This window comes from Tachyglossus aculeatus, chromosome 4 (assembly GCF_015852505.1).
Source record: "Tachyglossus aculeatus isolate mTacAcu1 chromosome 4, mTacAcu1.pri, whole genome shotgun sequence".
In the NCBI taxonomy this organism is placed as follows: Eukaryota; Metazoa; Chordata; class Mammalia; order Monotremata; family Tachyglossidae; genus Tachyglossus; species Tachyglossus aculeatus.
The window spans coordinates 92286897-92302251 of NC_052069.1; the positions used below are offsets into that span (position 1 = coordinate 92286897).

Genomic DNA, 15355 nt, shown 5'->3' on the forward strand with positions numbered 1-15355 from the left:
CTATACTAAGCACTTGGGAGAGTACAGAGTTGGTAAACACATTCCCTGCCCACAAGGTGCTTACAGTCTTAGAGGGAATATAATAGTCACAATCCCTGCCCTCGAGAACCTCACAATCTAGAAGGGGGTTGTCTTTTAGACTTTTTTTCCCCACTGAATAGGCTTGAAGGAAAGCTACAGTGAATCCAAGGAATACAAGACAAGATCTTTGTCTTTGAAAGTCCGATCCGCCCGTTGTTGAGTAGGGACCATCTCTATATGTTGCCAATTTGTACTTCCCAAGCGCTTAGTACAGTGCTCTGCACACAGTAAGCGCTCAATAAATACGATTGAATGAATGAATGAATGATCCATTAGAGGCCATATTTTCATAACTTCAGAGAAATGATAACCATTTTATTTTCCTAAGGTGTTTGTCTGGGTTCTCTGGTTGAAATGAAGTCCCGGCCACAAACAGAAGCTAGAACTTCTCTCCCTCGGTACCGCTGCCATGAACTCTGATTGGCTGGAAGTAAGTCTGGAACAGCTGAAACTTAGATACAGGAAAAGAAACTGTCCTGGAACATATGTGCTAAGGCAGTGCAGGCTGAAGTGTCCGACCTACATTGGGACAGGCCATGGGACAGGCCTCATCCAACCAGGCCCCTGGATGCCCCTGTCTCCTGCCCTTTGGTCATCAGTAGTACTTCCCAAGTGCTTAGTACAGTGCTCTGCACACAGTAAGCGCTCAATAAATACGATTGATGATGATGATGATGATGATCAGTAGGCAGAGCCCCCTCCCTATTCTTCACTCTGCCTCGAGACGGTGGGGGCGATGGCAGTGCCAGTTAGAAATCAATCAATCAATCAATCAATCATATTTATTGAACGCTTACTGTGTGCAGAGCACTGTACTAAGCACTTGGGAAGTACAAATTGGCAACATATAGAGACAGTCCCTACCCAACAGTGGGCTCACAGTCAAGAAGGGGGAGACAGAGAACAAAACCAAACATATTAACAAAATTAAATTGAATAGATATGTACAAGTAAAATAAATAGAGTAATAAATTTGTACAAACATATACACATATATACAGGTGCTGTGGGGAAGGGAAGGAGGTAAGACGGGGGGGAAGGAGAGGGGGGCGAGGGGGAGAGGAAGGAGGGGGCTCAGTCTGGGAAGGCCTCCTGGAGGAGGAGGAGGACATTTTCACTTTCAGCACTGGTTAGGAGCAGGAGGCTGGAGGTGGAAGGAGAGCAGAAAATAGAGGAGGGAGGACATCTGGGGTCTGTGAAAAGCAACAGAGTCAACCGCTGGGGAGAGAGTCCCATGGCAGGGGAACAGGTGTAAAGACCTGGCCTGCTGGAAGAGCAGGAGTGCTGGCAGACATAGCCACCAGGAGGAGAGTAGGTGCACTTTCATGCATTCAATCGTATTTATTGAGCTCTTACTATGTGCAGAGCACTGTGCTAAGTGGATGGGAGGTTACAACAGAACAATAAAAAAAAACACACTCCTTGCCCATAACAAGCTTACAGTCTAGGGGAAGCAGCGTAGCTCAGTGAAAAGAGCACAGGTTTTGGAGTCAGAGGTCAGGGGTTCAAATCCCAGCTCCGCCAATTGTCAGCTGTGTGACTTTGGGCAAGTCACTTAACTTCTCCGTGACTCAGTTACCTCATCTGTAAAATGGGGATTAAGACTGTGAGCCCCCCGTGAGACAACCTGATCACCTTGTAACCTCCCCAGCGCTTAGAACAGTGCTTTGCACATAGTAAGTGCTTAATAAATGCCATTATTATTATTATTATTGTTATAGGGAGTAATTATAGCCTAGAGTGTCTAGGGTCTACATTCTAGAGCGATGGCGGACTCAGACGTCAGGAGAGGAGCAGGAACAGAGGAGGGGACTGGAAGAGGGACACCTATGAATTGACTATTATTTTTTTTTTTCCACTATACATTCAAATTTGCTTGACAAACAGGACTTTCACTGCACTGTGGAAAAAAATGCAATTCTAAAGAAGATGCCTTTCCAAATATTTGAAAAATTGTATAGTGTTTAAATAAAATAGTGGTATTTGTAAAGCTCTTACTGTGTACTGTTCTAAGTCCTGGGGTTGTTCTTATGCTGTCAAGTCAAGTCCGACCCATAGCGACGCCATGGACACCTCTCTCCCAGAACGCCCCACCTCCATCTGCAATCGTTCTGATAGTGTATCCATAGTTTTCTTGGCAAAAATACGAATATGGTTTACCACTGCCTCCTTCCGTGCAGTAAACTCGAGTTTCCACCCTCGACAATCTCCCATGCCACTGTTGCCCAGCACAGGTGAGTTTTGACCTGTAGCAGATTGCCTTCCACTCCCTACCCACTGCACAAGCTAGGAATGGAATGGAATGGGTAGGCTTCTGCTTGACTCTCCCTCCCATAGTCGAGACTGGCTGAGTACTGGAAACTCTCTAGATGTGACCTGAGAGGTGAAGTGCTGGGGTAGATACATGCTTAGAACAGTGCTTTGCACATAGTGAGCTCTTAATAAATGCTATCATTATTATTATATACGATAATGAAGTCCGACGCAGTCTCTGTCACACAGAAGAGGAAACTGAGGCACAGAGAAGCTAAGGGACTTGCCCAAGGTCACTCAGCAGATAAGTGGTAGAGTCAGGATTAGAACTCAAGTCCTTTGACTCCCAGGCTCGTGCTTTAACCACTAGGCCATGTTGCTTCTACTCAACCCAGCCTTGTATCCACCCCAGTGCTTTGTACAGTGCCTGACACATAGTAAGCACTTATGCTTACAACCTGATCACCTTGTAACCTCCCCAGCGCTTAGAACAGTGCTTTGCACATAGTAAGCGCTTAATAAATGCCATTATTATTATTATTAACAAATACCAATTTTTATTGTTATTAAGTTGCCAACTTGTACTTCCCAAGCCCTTAGTACAGTGCTCTGCACACAATAAGTGCTCAATAAATACGATTGAATAAATGAATATTATTATTATCATGATGCCACAGCACATACGTATATATCTATTTATATCTGTAATTTATGCTTTCATCTATTCATTCATCTATTTATTTGTTCATTTATTTACATTAGTGCCTGTCTCCCCTTCTAGACTATGAGCCCGTTGTGGGCAGGAATGTCTCTGCTATTGTATTGTACTCTCCCAAGCTTTTAGTGCAGTGCTTTGTACACCGTAAGTGCTAAATAAATACGGCTGAATGAATGCTTCCCTAGTGAAGGAGTTTCTTGTCCAGCCCTCTTCCTTTGGCGACATTTCAGCTTCCATTAAGTCCAGCAGCACCTTCAAAGAATTTCAGTCAGCCAGAGCTCAATGCAGTAGGAGGGAAACCGCGTTACCTGATTGTCATCCACTGAGTATTTGAATTTTTTGGCTGAGCCCTGTGCCAGGGCCAGTGAGGCCACGTAGCCCACAAGGGCCACTCCAAAAGCTTCAGTGATCACCTCCGAAAGGATGTCCATGGGAGGAGCTCTGGGAGGAGGGAGTCTGTGGAGATAAGGACCATGATGAAGTCACTCTATTGAGCCCGGTTACCATGTCCAAGAAAACTGAAATGAGGAAGCTGAGACTTAGAAAGCTTTTTAAAATAACCCCATGAAAAAGCTAAGCTCCTCTTACCTGAGACTTGCCGGCTCCTAACTAAACAGAGTCTGAGCAATTCTATTTTGCACTGCTACACATCCTGAAACTGTGAGCCTGTTGGGTAGGAACTGTATCTGTTGCCTTATTGTACTTTCCAGGCGCTTAGTACAGTGCTCTGCACACAGTAAGCGATCGATAAATACAATTGAATGAATGAAACAAGTGAGTCCAGGAAATGAATTGCTGTTTAAATATTATCTGCCTCATCGAACCCAGATCAGGCACACCAGAGGACTAATCTGGTGAACCTCTATCTTCCAGCACAGATAGGGTGCATCTGTCTGTCGTGTCATCCTTGATAAATGAGAAAAACACACACACATATATATATTTATATATGTATGTATATTATACAGAATCAATGAATGATATTTTTTGTGGTCTTACTGTGTGCAGAGCACTATAATAAGTACTTGGGAGCGTAGGTGATACCTGTTGTTGGTAGGGACTGTCTCTATATGTTGCCAACTTGTACTTCCCAAGCGCTTAGTACGGTGCTCTGCACACAGTAAGTGCTCAATAAATACGATTGAATGAATGAATGAATGAAAGAGGTGGTAGACATGTTCCCTGACCACAAAGAGTTTATATAGTATATACCATGGGCACTGTGGCATTTTATTATTTCCTTAATTTATCATTATCACAGTGGTTGAATTACATTTTTGAAACAATCTATTCACAAAACCTTTCACTGTGCAAAATACGGATTTAAAAAATGCTGCATCCTTAAAATCCAGCCTGGATTTTCCATTCCTTTTCCACTCTCGAATATTCACCATTTGATTGCATTTTGCCCTGTAAAATGTCTTCCACTTTTGCACCGGGACACCAAATTATTTTGGGGTTTTGAGGGTAAACCTGGTGATATGGAAAGTCTGAAACAGAAATTCAGTTCTGCACTCATTCATTCATTCATTCAATTGTATTTATTGAGCGATTACTGAGTGCAGAGCTCTGTACTAAGCACTTGGAAAGTACAGATCAGCAACAGAGACAATCCCTGCCCACAACGGGCTCACAGTTCTAGTACAAGGGTATGCAGTCTTTATGGGTACTTAGAATAATAATAATAATAGCATTTGTTAAGCACTTACTATGTGCTAAGCCCTGTTCTAAGCGCTGGGGAGATACAAGGTGATCAGGTTGTCCCACATGGGGCTCACAGTCATAATCCCCATTTTACAGATGAGGTAACTGAGGCCCAGAGAAGTTAAGTGACTTGCTTAGAGTCACACAGCTGACAAGTGGCGGAGCTGGGATTTGAACCCATTCCCTCTGATTCCCAAGCCCATGCTCTTTCCACTGAGACACACTGCTTATCCCAAGTATAATAATATAATAATAATGATGGTATTTGTTAACTGCTTACTATGTGCCAAGAACTGCTCTAAGAGCTAGGATAGATATAGGGTAATCAGGTTGTCCTATGTGGGGCTCACAGTTTTAATCCTTATTTTACAGATGAGGTAACAGGCACAGAGAAGTTAAGTGACCTGCCTAAAGTCACACAGCCGATAAGTGGCAGAGCTGGGATTAGAACCCAAGACCTCTGACTCCCAAGCTTGTGCTCTTTCCACTAAGCCACACTGCTTCTCTCTGTTATTTATCTCAATCTGTGGGATTTACTGAGCATTTGCTGTGTGCAGAGGACTGTACTGAGCACTTAGGAGGAAACATTAAAATAGCAACAGTAGACATGATCCCAGCACTTACGGAGTTTGCAACCTAGCAGAGTCCAGGGACCTGGGTTCTAGCTCCTTTTCACCCAGCTTGCTGGGTGACCTTGGGCAAGTCATTTAACATCATCATGCCTTCGTTCCATCATCTGTAAAATGTAGATAAAATACCTGCCACTCTTAGATTATGAGTCAGTGAGGGGCAAGGTCTGTGAATGATTTGATTATCTTGTACCTACACCATTGCTTGGCATAGAGTAGGTATAGAGTAAATGCATCATTTAATAATAATAGTAATAAGAATGATAATAATGATGGTATTTGTTAAGCGCTTAGTATGTGACAAGCACTGTTCTAAGTGCTGGATAATAATTATGATACAGCGTGGCTTAGTAGAAAGAGCACGGGCTTGGGAGCCAGAGGTCATGTGTTCTAATTCCGGCTCCACCACTTGTCAGCCGTGTGACTTTGGGCAAGTCACTTAACTTCTCTGGGCCTCAGTTACCTCATCTGTAAAATGGGGATTAAGACTGTGAGCCCCAAGTGGGACAACCTGATCACCTTGTCTCTACCCCCAGCACTTAGAACAGTGCTTTGCACATATTAAGCGCTTAACAAAAGCCGTTATTATTATTATTATTAAGTGCTTTCTACATACTGAGGGCTGTTCTAAGCACTGGGGTAGATAAAAAACTAATCAGATCAACCTGATCACCTTGTAACCTCCCCAGCGCTTAGAACAGTGCTCTGCACACAATAATAATGGCATTTATTAAGCACTTACTATGTACAAAGCACTGTTCTGAGCGCTGGGGAGGTTACAAGGTGATCAGGTTGTCCCACGGGGGGCTCACAGTTTTAATCCCCTTTTTAAAGATGAGGTAACTGAAGCACAGAGAAGTTAAGTGGCTTGCCCAAGGTAACACAGCAGACAAGTGGTCGAGGTAGGATTAAAACCCATGACCTCTGACTCCACTAAGCCATGTGATAATGATTATAATAATAATGAAAGTTGTTTTAAAATGCAAAGTACACTCATCTAGCATGAAAATTATTCACCAGTGGAAACGGAATGCAAAATCCAATAAGACTGTGGCATTTAGGTTAGATGTCTATTGTGAGACTGAATAAATGCTTATCTCCACCAAAGCCATTTTTCTTGATACCTCGAAGGAACTATTATTTTTTTCCTGCTCATTGTTCCAGGAGAGAAGGGCTACGGCTCTGCTATCCTCCCAGTTCTTAGCCCCTGTCATCTGGAACATTAAGCAGTAGAAAAAAAAATCTCCTTCAGGAAGCTCCCAAGGTCTTTGAGGTCCCCTGCATGAGAGTGCCATTCGGTATGGCAGCAAATATCCATTAATAGCAGAAATGCTTTGAGTTTGACATAAATGACAGACACAGGCACACACAGAAACAATTACCCTTCAGGAATATGGCCAACAACTTCTAGTCCATAGGTGTATTCCATATTGGCACAATAGCAAGCAAATGATGCAGCAATAATCTATTTGATTTAATAAAGGAAATGTGTTAATGTGCCCCTTGGGCATCACAAAAAGCATTCTGAAATGTAAACATCTAGACAAAAGATCCTGTAAGAGCAACACTTACAAATGAATGATGTGCTTACAACCATTTGGAGCAACAATATCTTAAACCTCAGAAAAATAAATGCAGATCTCAGGAACAGTTAGTAGACTTAAAAGGATGTGGCATCCAGAATGAAAAGTGGGGTCAGCATTAACTTTCAATCCAATTTTTCCCAGATTCTGTTTTATAAGAAAAATCACATGTCTATGTTACCCTTGACAGCTCTCCCTGAATATTTTGCTGTGTCTATAAAATATTTTCTTCCCCATTGCTCTAGACTCATTGGTTCACTTTCAGAAACACTGATAGTATCCTGTAAAGAGAAGCCTTTGTCATTTTTGTTAGGATAGAAGCCCTTTTTAACAGTTGCTCTGAAGTAGTTTTCTAACAAAACATATTTGTTTTCAGAACTGCTAACCAAGGTATCAATCTTTCCTGGCCATTAAAGTGAAGAGGATCTCAGGATCTGGATTCCAGTGCATTAGACCAAAATCAGTCTTCCCCTCCTCCACAAATTTGATTTTATCTTGAGACGTCCATTTGGTTCCAAATACAATAATTCCCACTAAAGAGAGAGTAGGACGTACACATCAGTCACCACCAATGGGATGAGACTTTTGGAGTTATTCCTCCATTTTGATCATTCCCATTCAGCTTTGAAGGAACCAAATTCCCTCCTCCGCATCACACTCCACCTAAAATACTTGCTTCTTGCTCTGTGAAACAATTGCTTCTTCAATTGATTAGCAGAAATAATGGCCAGTAAAACACCTGGTTAAATTTGGCAGTGTTAAGAGTCCTTAGTGGTGTCATGCCTGACAGCCATGGCAAGAGAATGTGTATCCACTTGAAATACACACACACAGATGATTTTGATCTGCCACTCTTGAAAATGGACAGAATCTGGGCTAAATTTGGGATTTTTATCAATTTCATCAGAGGAGTTAGAAAGTTTATCCTTACCAAACACCAAATTTTTGTCTGAATCAAGTGGACAAATACAAGTGATATTGAAAAAGAAAACGGCCTGGTTAAACGTCACGGATACATGGTACTACTTATTAAGGCTGGCTCGAAAGCTCTACCTTTAGCCTTTCATTACTGTACCCTGATGCATCATATGAATGAGCCTTTTTGTTCTGCATTTAGAAACGTCTTGTGGTTTAAAGTCTGAGGCTGTATGTTCTTATATTTGTGTAAGCAATCATAAACATATGAGAAATGCTCGATAAATCAAAAACATATGCCTTCTTTTTTTAATTATTTGTTCAAACTGTTTCCTGTTCTTACATTAATGTATATCCAGGCAAATTAGTCCTACACTTAATGAGAGGCAGGTACAGTTGTGGGTAACCATAGACAACATAATAAGTATTCGCAGATTACTTTAATGACTGCAGGCTCTGTAAGACAAAATGTCTAACAGTTGATTTCATACTTACCAAAACTAAATCGACGGGAAGAACAACTTTAATTTTCCTTTTAAACTGTTCATTCAGTTCTTTAACAAGAACGAGTACCACAATGCTCAGCAAGGACAAGAGCAGGGCTTCTAATTGAACCGACTTGATGTTTTCAAAGACATAGGCGTATATCTATGGGGATATAAAACACGCATACACATACATACACAATAGCAGGCACCAGTGACAAAAGGCTGCTGTAAGCTCAAGCCCAGTCTAAATAAGCCATAGCTCCTGACAGATAAGTTTGTGCTGACACAATCATGATTCCATCTTGTTTCCATAGATGTGGGACTGGTTAACTGTAAAGTTGGAGTCCCCAGCAGAGCTATTTTTCGTGCACTGGACAGTCAACATGGAGGGCAGTGGCTTTGTGATTGTCAGGAGATTATAGGTCCACACCACAATTTGAGGTCACATTTTCAGGGACGGTGAACTCCCCCTTCTAGACTGTGAACCCGTTGTTGGGTAGGGACCGTCTCTATATGTTGCCAACTTGTACTTCCCAAGTGCTTAGTACAGTGCTCTGCACCCAGTAAGCACTCAATAAATACAATTGAATGAATGAATAAGCCAGTCCTAGGATCTCTCATCAAGTCCCCAGTAGATTGGTGGAGGAAAATTGTGTTATGCAAAAAAAGTCTTGGCGAGGCATGGAGGGAGAGGGAAGAATCGTGTCTCTCAGGGTCCTAAGGAAGGTAGGCAGGATTAATTTTCAAATTATTATTATTATTATTACTTATTAATGTAATGTAATGTGCTTTGGCAATAAAAGTGCCATAGAAAACCGAGCTAGAAGCAGCATGGCCTAATGGAGAGCACACAGGCCTGGGAGTCAAAAGGACCTGGGTTCTAATTCTGGCTCCACCATTTGTCTGCCGTATGAATTTAGGAATGACACAACTTCTCTGTGCCTCAGTTACCTCACCTGCAAAATGGGGATTAAAAACATGAACCCTGAGTGGGACAGGCACTGTGTCCAATCCCATTTTCTTGTATCCAGCCCAGCGCTTAGTACAGTGTCTAGCACATAGTAAGCACTTAACAAATACCAGTTATTTATTAAGAACTTACTTTGCGCCAAGAATTGTTTTGCTAAATGCTGGAGTAGATGCAAGATCAACAGAACATTGTGCCTGTTCCACTTGGGACACATAATCTAAGGAGAAAGGAGTTTTTTTTTTAATTCCCATTTTACACACGAGGAAGCTGAGGTACCCCAAAATTCAGGGATGCTTATTCAACAGGCCAATGGAGGATCAATTAAGGGATGCTCATTCAACAGACCACAGGAGGATCTGGGATTAGAACCCAGGCCTCCTGGCTCCCAGGCCTATGATTTTATTGTTTGTTTGTTTGTTTGTTAAATGTAAATCCTATCCATGAATAGAGAAGCAGCATGGCCTAGGGGAAAGAGCATGGGACTGGGAATCAGAGAATCTCCCTTCTAATCCCAGCTCTGTCAGTTGCCTGCTGGATGACATTGAGCAAGTCAGTTATACCTTCTCTGTGTCTCAGTATCCTCATCCGGAAAATGGTTATTCAAAACTGGTTCTCATTCGTTCATTCATTCAATCATATTTATTGAGCATTTACTGTGTGCAGAGCACTGTACTAAGCGCTTGGGGAGTACAAATTCTCCCACTTAGACTTTGAGCCTCATGTGGGACTGGCACTTTGTCTCACTTAAATAACTTGTATCTAGCCCAGCACTTAAATAGTGTTTAGCACATAGTAAGCACTTAACAAATATCATAGTAATAATAATAATAATAACTATGCTCTTGCATTCATTCATTCATTCAATCATATTTATTGAGCGCTTACTGTGTGCAGAGCACTGTACTAAGCGCTTGGGAAGTACAAGTTGGCAACATATAGAGACCGTCCCTACCCAACAGCGGGCTCACAGTCTAGAAGGGGGAGACAGACAACAAAACAAAACATATTAACAAAATAAAATAAATAGAATAGTAAATATGTACAAGTAAAATAGAGTAACAAATATTTACAAACATATATACAGGTGCTGTGGGGAGGGGAAGGAGGTAGGGCGGGGGGATGGGGAGGGGGAGGAGGGGAAGAGGAAGGAGGGGGCTCAGTCTGGGAAGGCCTCCTGGAGGAGGTGAGCTCTTAGTAGGAGCAAGTAAGTGCAACCCAGAGAGGTTCATAGCCTTGAAGTGTTGCTCAATAGAGTCCTGCCTGGTTATTTTTACCCTGCCCCTAGTAATGCATATGAACTTCTTGAGAGACTCTCCCTGTGATTTTTCCCCACAGCAGCTTTGAAACTCAGTGCACAAGTCGTCAGTGTCGAAACTGGAAAGCCGCTTCTCAAATTTGGCTGAGTTGTGAGTGACTTGCATGCTCCCTCCCCTCTGCCCTCAGAAACAAGCCTTTTCTCACTTATAAATCGAACAATTCAACCTAAGGAATTAAAGTAACTTGGCCCTGGATGGCACAAGGATTGGAATTATTATTACAATGAGGACCTTGCTTGTACCCTAAACCGGATAAGGTTCAAACTCTAACTGTATTTCCCTATATGGACAAAAATATATGTGGCAAAGCAAGAGTGGCACATTCTTCACACTAGTTCTCTAATTAAGTGGTTCCTTTTTGTGGTACCTCACGTTAAGGAAAGCTAACACTGTAGTTCTCCTTGAGTGACACTACACACATGCAAATGTCAGCTTCTTCCAACACCATGTCATGCTTTCCCCAGACACACTTTCATTGTGTGGAAAACAATCCCTAATTCTGCCATTGTAATCTAGCCAAAATAGATTGGGAAAGCATGAACTTTAAAAGAATTAAGTGAAAGGTATCTATTCTTTCTTCTAGGTCTGGGAAAGCCCTAAACATCATTTCTCCCAGGGACAGGGGATGAAGAAAACCTTCCTTCCTTCCTCTGCTTTTGGTTTCCATTCTTTCAGCTGGACTCCTCTCTGAACACAGAAGAGAATCAAATCTGAGGCAGTATGGCTTAGTGGGAAGAGCATGAGCCTGAGAGTCAGAGGATCTGGGTTCTAATCCTGCTCTGTCACTTGTCTGCTGAGTGAACTTAAACAAGGCACTTACCTTCTCTGTGCCTCAGTTGCCTCACCAGTAAAATGGGGATTAAAACTGTGCACTTCATATGGAATATGGATTGCTTCCAAACTGATTATCTTGTATCTACCCCAGTGCTTAGTACAGTACCTTGCACGTAGTAAGTGCTTAACAAATACCTTAAAAAATACCCAATCACCTGCAATCCCACCACTCATGGCAAGAGCCCATTGTTGGGTAGGGATTGTCTCTATTTGTTGCTGAATTGTACTTTCCAAGCACTTAGTACAGTGCTCCGCAAGCAGTAAGCACTCAATAAATATGATTGAATGAATGAATGAATGAATGAATGAATGAATGAAGGCTGGCAAAGGGACCCAAATCTGCTGACCCCATCTTTCCCTGGTGGTAATGTCTTAGAGAGCACTTAAATCTTCAGCATGAAGGAGTGCTAAAATTTTGTCTACCCTCTCTCCTCAGCTCCAAGGTAAACTATACCTAATCCACTTTAAAGCAATACAGCCTATTGGTAAAGGTTCAAAAAATGAATGGGCATAGAACAACCAGAAGCAATTAAAGTGATAGTTCCCAATAAACTTAAAAAATTGAGGGTGCCAAAGAGAAGTGCCAACTCCTGAAGAGACCCAGATAAGAAAATCATGCTATTAATTAATCAGGAGCATTTGTTGAATGTCTTTGTGTAGAACATGCTGTATCAAGTGTTGGGGATTGAAATAGTGTTAGAAGACACTACCCTCACTTTTGAATCCACTTAAACTGTTAGACCGGAGGAAAGATTGAGTCAACTTTACTTGGGTCTGTGAAACAAATAGAGAATAGGAAAATGGAAAGTCCCTCCTATTAATCAAGAATAAGTTACTGACTGTCTACTCACTTGAGGACTGGCAATAAATATTCATCTTGCCTATTTAAAACTGTGATAAGACACATTCAAGACCCTTGCTTCTTACCCATAAAACATACGTCAGATTTCTAAAATGTCCCAGAACTCAAAAAAATAAAATGCAAGTCACCAAGACATGAGAAAAATATCATAAAAGAAAGTTGAGTCTTTCAGATGATTGATATAGAAAAGATCACTTCTCTGAGGAAAGTTTCCTCAAAAGAGTTCCTCATTAGAAGCTTGCCATCATAGCCTGAACAGAAATCTTGAGAGATCAAGGATGAGAGGAACAAGGGGTGAAACTAAAATCCCAAATCCTCCAAGAGGTCTTCCCCTACCCACCCTTCCCTCTGCATCACCCAGGCGCTCAAATACCCACTTTACAGATTAGGAAACTTAGACACAGAGATGAGAAGTGATTTGTCCAAGGTCACACAGCAGGTAAGTGGCAGAGCCAGGATTAGAACCCAGGTCTTTTCACAGCCAGGGTGTGCTCTTACCACTGGGAAACACTGCTTCTCATTTCACAAGGCCTAGTTAAAAGAGATCAGTAGTGGGAGTCAGAGACCCTGGGCTCTAGTCCTAGCTCCATCACTTGTCTGATGTGCAACCTTCCCAGGCATTAACCCTCCCTGAGCCTCCTTTTCCCCCACTGAGTCTCCTTTGGAACAGAGAAGGTGTATAATCTGAAGACCTTTTATCTCTCCCGGTGCTTAGCAGATGGTGTGTGTTTAATAAATGTCATAATCATTATTGTTATTATTTCTTTTCCCCCCATCTTTTTCTTCTATGATATACTTCTTTTCTGTGGTAAAAATACCATGTTTGGTGGACTGTCAATCAATTAATGATATTTAGTGGACACTTACTGCACTATATGCTTGAAAGATTACAGTTCACCAGAATTGGTAGATACGATCATTGCCCACAAGGAGCTTACAGCCTACAGGTGGAGACATACATTAAAATAGATTAGGGGTAGGGAAATAATAATGATGGTATTTGTTAGGCGCTTACTATGTGCCAAGCACTGATCTAAGCTCTGGGGTAGATACAAGGTAATCAGGTTGTCCCACGTGGGGCTCACAGTCTTAATCCCCATTTTACAGATGAGGTAACTGAGGCAAAGAGGAGTGAAGTGATTTGCCCAAGGTCACACAAGTGGCAGGAAAATAGAGTAAGAAAATATTTCAATAACTATTGTGGGGCTGGGGTGAGCTGAAGCAAGCAAGCAAGCATATTTATTGGACACTTACTGTGTGCAGAGCACTGTACTAAGGTCTTGAGAGCATTCAGTACAACAATATAACAGACATTCCCTGCCCACAATGAACTTACAGTCTATTGGGAGCACTTACATACATTCAAGTTCGGAGTTAATGCAGAGGGCAGGGCAGATTGGGGAAATAAAGGGCTTAGTATGGGAAGGTTTCTTGAAGTAGATGTGGTTTTAGAGGATTTTGAAGGTGGGAAGTGTGGTAGTCTGTCAATATGAAGGGGGAAAGAGTTCCAGGCCCAAGGGACAACATGAGCAAGGAGTTGTTGGTGGGATAGATGAGATCAAGACTCAGTGAGTAGGTTAGTGTTAGAGGAGCGGAGCGTGTGGGTTGGGCTAGAGTAGGAAATCAGTGAGGTTAGATAGGAGGAGGGAGCTGATTGAGTGCCTTATAGCTAATAGTGAGGGATTTCTGTTTGATGCGGAGGTGGATAGACAACCACTGGAGGTTTTACAGGAGTGGGTAGGTATGGACTGACTGTTTTTTCAGAAAAATATTCAGGGTAGCAGAGGGAGGTGTGAACTGGAGACTCTGCTTCTTGTAAAAGCACAGGAGTTACAAATCTAAATGGATATTCCATGTATTTCTAAGATCAGTAAGTATGAATTATACGGGCTTTGGGGAAAATATTAAATAAGCCATTGCTGCTGCTGCTGATGATAATAATGTTATTGATGGGGTTTTCCATCAGGGGAAATGGACAAGTCTCAGTTCCAAGACTATAGGATTGAGGTCCTCCATGGGAGGATTGGTCCATCCATGCATGGAATTGTACACAGCTGAACACTAATTCAAGCTCTGAAGAAAATGCCAAGGATTTTTGAATGGGCCAAAACTCAAAGTGCCCAGTCAAGAAGAAATTATGAATGCTCCACTAATTTTAGCCATCTTCTTTGTTGCATCTTCCTTTGAATTGAAGTCACTCAAAACAGCCTCCAGGTGAGACGTCACAAACAGTCTCATTTCCTCACTAGCCACAAGAAATATGATTCTGAATTAATCTTTAAATCACTCACTTCTGGATCATTAGACAAAACTCTGTGGGTTTTCTGATGAAAAGAAACAGCAGTGTCTCAGGACCACCTCCTGCTGGTAAACTGACAATGGACCCATGAACACGGATGCAGAGAAAAGAAGGGGAAGAAGTACCCCAGGGCTACATTAAAGTGACTATAATGTGCATTGTCTAGTACATATGTTTGCAGTAATAGTGATGACCACTTCAGAAGGAAAGGAAAAAGATAGCCCCCAAGTATAGTGTCTGGATAAGACAACAACTAGTAAAGTACATCTCCCATGAAGATCCTTAGGAGAGCCCTCATCAAAACAGCATTTAAACACAATAGAAAATCTGGCTTGTGCAGAATGTGGCTATAATGAGTGTCATGTGGGTTCATACTACATGGTCTACAATGAAGGGGTAATTTCTATAACTCTCTTTAGAGGAGATCTAATGAGAGTACAGAAGATTAAAGGATCGGTCTATCCAGGCACGGGATTGTACAAAGATGAAGACTAATTCATACTCTGAGGAAAATACCACAGAGTTTTCTTAAACTTGGTCACTCATTACTGCTTATACGCATTAAAAAAAAAGTCAAGACAGAATCGAAATGATTGTAAATGGAAGGAATATCTCAGCTTGCCTTTCTTTCCTCTTCTAATACATTCTCCAAACCAATCCTATGTGATAGGCCTCAAACTCTGGGGCTTAAAAATAAACCCAA

The 15355-nt window shown here is 41.8% G+C and overlaps 1 protein-coding gene across 1 annotated transcript in view; it reads right to left on the reverse strand.

Moving 5' to 3' along the window:
• Positions 1-15355, reverse strand: part of SLC26A7 (solute carrier family 26 member 7) — a 167023-nt gene that overhangs the window by 73434 nt on the left and 78234 nt on the right. The window contains exons 5-7 of the mRNA XM_038745336.1: positions 8379-8531; positions 6768-6850; positions 3361-3508 (exon numbers count right to left, since the gene is read on the reverse strand). Coding sequence (XP_038601264.1) covers positions 3361-3508; positions 6768-6850; positions 8379-8531 — 384 coding nt within the window. The remainder of the gene's footprint in view (positions 1-3360; positions 3509-6767; positions 6851-8378; positions 8532-15355) is intronic.